We start from the raw sequence: 5,504 nt of genomic DNA on the forward strand, positions 1-5,504 counted from the left end.
GGTGTGGTTTGTCATTTCTTATCACTGAAAGTTAAGGGTTCAAAGAAGTAATCTGAGTGTATGAGTTTACAGGGGCCCAGGATAAGGAACTTTACAAAAGAAGCTGAAATATTTTTTTTCACAGATGACGCTGATACAGCAAAAGCGAAAATTTTTGACAGTTTTATTTTACAATAGTAAAGTCTAAGCGATATTGATCCATTTCTCTTGCTGTAGCCATGGCAATAAATTTTAACCTAAATTTCAACTGATGGAGTTACTGATAGAAACCTTACAGGGTTACATAACTCGTATACTTCAGCAGGAAATTGTCACTGGCCGGACGGGTGTGTGCGGAGATCTTCCTTACGGGGGCGGGACAGTTTTCAATTAGTCAGCAAATGAGCGCCTGCTTGTTTGAGTGATCAATTTTGTCTATCAATTGTTAAAACGAAGATCGGGTTTGAATTCATCCTGGGATCATTTCAGTTGAGGAAATTCTCGAAACTTGACCAATGACATTATTACTTGTAATGTATTATGACATGAGGAGCCGCATGAATTAACCCTTTACACCCTAACATCAGTATGCATATTCTCCACACTGTTCTTTATACATTTTCTAGGGTGCTGACAAGGAGAATTTGTTTTCCAATCAAAGGGCTTCTTTCCTGGTGACCATTTCCTTTATTCTCATGACCTTAATGTGTGATTCTGGATTGATGTTGTAGGGAGAAATTAGATGCTAGTCATTCTTAGGGGTTAAAGGGTTAATATTCCCTACTAGCATTGTGAATAACCAATTGAAAGTTTCTAATAAAATCTTACAATGACACTTTTTCTTCATGAGAACACATTGTTCTTGGGGACGGTAACCTGTTGTTCTGAAAACCAGTTCGGGTTAACAATGTAGTAGTGTTTCTTTCTCTCCAGTGTTGGCTGGAAAAAGCAAGTATCGCGCACGTAGCGTACGTCCTTTGGATGCTTAGACAATAGAGTTGAGGGTCTGGGAGCCACCCTCCCTAGTATGTTCTTATCTGGTGACTGTGAGAACTTGGCGGAGGCTTTTTCACGTGAGGATGTGGTTACGTGGGGGTATTTTTGGGAACCTGTAGTGCTAAGGGAATAAATCATCCTTGAAAGTGGTTGCACTGGTTCTGACGATGAGCTTTCGTACGATGAACTATCCTGGTCAACTTTCTCACAAGGCGAGCCTCCATTTTTGGGAGTTGAAGCGATAAACCTGCCATGTGTAGCAACGTACGGAAGTTTTGTTGAGTGGTAACCTTTTCCCTCCAAAGAATTGTTGCGACCTTGCACGGAATCTCTAGCACCTCCAATTTTTCGCCCCAGGTATTTTTGTTCGGGTTCGTAGCTTGTCATTCTGGCGGCAAACGGTGGTCTGAGATAGGTTAGCTTAGTGGCATCCCCCAATTCATACTTCGAAGCTACTGTGGGCCGCCGAGGTCCGAGCCATGTATATTTCGGCACTTGACTGTACAGGACAGGTGCATTTGAGCGGCAATATCTTGTGTTATACTCGGTTTGAAATGGCTTGGTAAGAAATCTATTGAAGTAGCTTTGATACCCTGGGTAAAGCAACTCCATTTTGTTCCTCTGTTATAGCGGTGATATGGAGATTTCAGCAGTTCAGCGTTTAGGGAAACCGTCTCAGTTAAGGTTTGTTTTCACTTCTGACACAAGGAGCTGAGGTTGATACTTTTCACAGCTCACACGAAAATTGGTTCAATCTCTAATTCGCAGTTCCAGCTGGTATTCAACACTCAGCCCACAGTTTCAATCACAAAAATGTTGCATTTAAGGATTCAAACAAACTTCAGTTAGAACAATCGGTCTCGAGCTGTTTGAAGACCCAAATGAAATGAAGAGCCTGTAAAAGACTGAGCTACGGTTCCAATGCACTTGCTTTCGGTGCTTAACTTTCTTGTGTCCAAATTGTCAACGAAGGTAGTTGCTATGGATAGTGCATTAACTGTGATAAATTTTTAATAGGAAGCGTCTATTTTGAATACCAATCTCTGTAGGAAATAGTGATGATTCTCGCACGGCATGAATTGGAGACAAAACAATCGTAAACAATTACCATTAGCATGAATTGATAATTATACATATCTGAAATGAATATCATGTGAAGCTGTTTGCTCTACAGATTGATTTTCTCTCTTCATGAGATTAGTCATTTTTTGATAAAAATAACACCTTCACAGTACTTTTGCCGATTCAAAACAATCATACAATTTGTTATACGTTCCTCAGTTCTAAGCGCTCGTGAAAACAGCCTATAGAGGCGCTCAATTTTTGCATAAACGTAACTTCGTGCTATGAATAGCTTGCGCAGTGCGGGAAGTCGACTAAACTATTGTTCGTGGTGTAAAAAATAGATTGCATCTTTTCACAATTCGGAGTCTGTGAGGTTTCCATGGTGGGAATGGAGAATGGATAGTTTAAAAGTTGACCACCTTCTTTTCTAATGCCATTGTTTTCCCTTGAAATCTAAACGTTTTTTCCATAGTTCAAGTGATATTTCTTGACAATAAAAATGTCCTTCACTTTTAAGTTTTAGAAAAACATGCAAGTAAATAAAAAATTATATGTGCACTATGAAGGCTAGAACGTTGGCAGATTTTGAGTTTGGTCGTCAATTGAAAAGATTGATTCCAATCGATCGAGAGCAAAACTGCTTCCTGTCGAAGGGAAATAATTTCGAGTAGCCCTCGTGGTCGATAATAGAAAGAGGAAATCGCTCTTCGCGGTTTAATTGCTTTTCCTCAACCTTCAAATTTAGACCAGTCACAAGGCTACGAGCAAAACATAGATGGAAGAAGGACTGTTACGTTTCAGCAAGAGATTGTGATCTCTTGGTTTCAGAAAGACCTTCACACTGCACCTCGAGTTTAAACAAATGTGTATTTTACAGACTCAGATGCTGTAATGACAAAATTCTGACGAAAGCACTCAATTTTCCAAAATGAAAGTGTAAACACTGATTATCATTTTTATAGGTTATGTTAATTTGATAGCAGGGTCGATACTCATTAGTAATTCATCAGTGATTATTGGCCTAAGTCAGACCGAGCTAACTTAACCAAACAAAGTATTCTTGCGTATTAAGTAATTCCTACGCTCGGATACCCAGTCTGGGCTAATGACAAAGAAGCCTCTCGTTGGTTCGTTCGCCGGATGGAAGAAGCACTGTTTGTCAATGTAACGAAATTCTTTCGGATAACGCGAAAGTTCACTCTGCGGTCTTCGTGCCACTAAGCTGTGGGGTCGGTTGAGTAAATCTTTCCTACCAGGTCTTTCGTGCCTCGAGCCTGCCGACATCGGAATCGTAGATTTCCGACCACCGCTTCGACTCAATTCGGAAATGTTGCTGCTGGGTCTTTGAACAGCACTTTTTGCTCTTGCGGTTGGCGATGGCTGTAATCCTTGCAGATTTATTCTGGCAAGATGGTTTCGCCTTTGGTGAAATGGTAATTGAATCACCCGAGAGGTCTCTGGTTTCTGAGCCTCGTCCCATGCAGACATCCTAACACACGGCCTTAATCCTGTTGGAATTCGGATGTTCTGTATTGGGACACGTTCCCCTGTATAATTTGTCGCATATTCACTCTTGTAGGTTAACTTACTGATTGTCTCTTGCAAAAGTCCTGGCTCCTTTCCGTATTTTGCCGGCATTTCGTTATAAAAGTTTTCCAAAGGCAAAGCTGAATGAACGGCTGCTCTTTTTGAGAACACAAAATTGTGGCGTCTTGCTTGAAATTTGGCCGAACTCGGCGCTGTAATTACGTCAGGGAAAGATGTCAAACGACTTGTTAAAACCTTCTTAACGTCTTATCTCTTAAATTCAGGGTATATTGGCTGTGAGCTGTTAATCTCCACTATAAATGGTTTTTCACGTTCAGGACCGTGAATCAGTTGTCCCAAGCTCATTTCTTGGGGTACACAATATTGCGTTACTTGTCGTCAGTAGCAACGCAGATCGTTTACATATTTCATTACTTAGGATAACAACTTTAATTCTTTCCGTTATTGTTATGCAATTACTGCTTTCTTTTCTGGACTCAATCAAACGCTATTGTGCCCAGAGTAAACAAACTAGTCTCGGCAAGGTTCAAAGCTCACATTTCTATCTCTGGCTTGTCTGATCGAATGAATCGAGCGTGTCTTTGCCAGTGTTACTGGAGTTTTTTCAGTCATCGGTGGGTCATCGAAAAAGCCAAATTTAAGATCGAGCCTTTTCCTTTTCGAAGTGCTGAGTACCATGACAGTACTGCCTTTAAAGAAAGCTAACGGACTTAGTGAATGGCTCATTCAGTTTTAAGTTTGTATAGGTTCCATCACGGCCCCAAAGTTCTTCCACCTCAAGCACAAAAATGACCAGAGTTCTCAAATGCGGGTCATAGTTAATCCTCAAAAAGCCATACTTGTCGCATAAAACAGGAAAAGCACCCCCTCAGTCTCTCGTGTGACATGGGTTTGGCGAATTACGTTCAGCGATTTTAAGAAAAGCTCGAAGAAAGAATAAAAAATTTGTCAATATTTATTTAAGAGAACCTCCTTACACTGTCAATGCAGTTGTTACAATAAACACTTCAGAAAACAAGTAACATTTCTTGAAGAGTTCTAAAAGTCACGGTATAAGTCACGGAATAACTGCTCCTAGAAAAAGAAAACAATTTGGGCATCAGTTTCCTGCTGCAGGCAAGGTGATGCAATGGTCCAGATGAAACAGAAGTTACTTGAAGTTTTGTTCTTTATAAGTAAGCGCAGCATTATTATTCGATATTATTCACTACTGCTGAGCCCAAAATAGCTTCTTGTGCTTGAAATTAAATTATTGTGTTTACATTCTTCAATTATTGCTTGTTGATGTGTATGGTTTAAATCCATTTTTATTTATCATATTCTCACGCCTTTTTGCTTTCGGACTGTGCGCTGTAAATGGAACTTTCATCAACTGCTGCTGCTGCTGCATGCAATTCCGACGAATAGTAATAGAAAACACACAATTTGCCCGTCTTAGGCATTCTTACTTATAACAAAATCTTGCTTTCATTGAAAATAGAACGTGCCATTGCAATTCGAAGTTAAAAACTTACGCCAACGTTATTGGATCAAACGATTAATGATTAAAAAGATAGGAGATAGCGAGAGTCCGCGTTGTCTTCAAGAAAATGGATTGTTCTTTCGCACAGACCTCTCTGACACCCAGTCTGGTCTGACCGTAAAATAAGTCCTTTCCTCTTTGGTTCCATTGTAAAACGCGTTGCTATGCAAGAAGACGTAGTCTCCAAGACCTCCACTTCTAGCAGCAGGTACATACCCTGGTTGGAAGCTCAGGCGAGGCTGACCACGAACGTATTCGGGAGGTCGACGATACATGAAACTCGACGCAAGTTTGATGTGGGGTTGAACAAGTTTTACCTTTGGAGTAAAGCTAAAGCGATACTCGGACCTCGAGGGATGTGCTTTGTTAACTGTCATACACAGTAGTGGAGGTA

The 5,504-nt window shown here is 40.5% G+C and overlaps 1 protein-coding gene across 1 annotated transcript; it reads right to left on the reverse strand.

The window, feature by feature from the left end:
• Nucleotides 1-2,888: 2,888 nt before the first annotated feature.
• On the reverse strand, nt 2,889-3,832 carry LOC113683483 (uncharacterized). The gene has a single exon (XM_027200729.2). The coding sequence runs from the start codon at nt 3,676-3,678 to the stop codon at nt 3,082-3,084; it is 597 nt and encodes a 198-aa protein (XP_027056530.2). The 5' UTR covers nt 3,679-3,832; the 3' UTR covers nt 2,889-3,081.
• Nucleotides 3,833-5,504: the final 1,672 nt, after the last annotated feature.

The sequence above is a fragment of the Pocillopora damicornis genome, chromosome 4 (genome assembly GCF_964200805.1).
Source record: "Pocillopora damicornis chromosome 4, jaPocDami1.2, whole genome shotgun sequence".
Classification (NCBI taxonomy): domain Eukaryota; kingdom Metazoa; phylum Cnidaria; class Anthozoa; order Scleractinia; family Pocilloporidae; genus Pocillopora; species Pocillopora damicornis.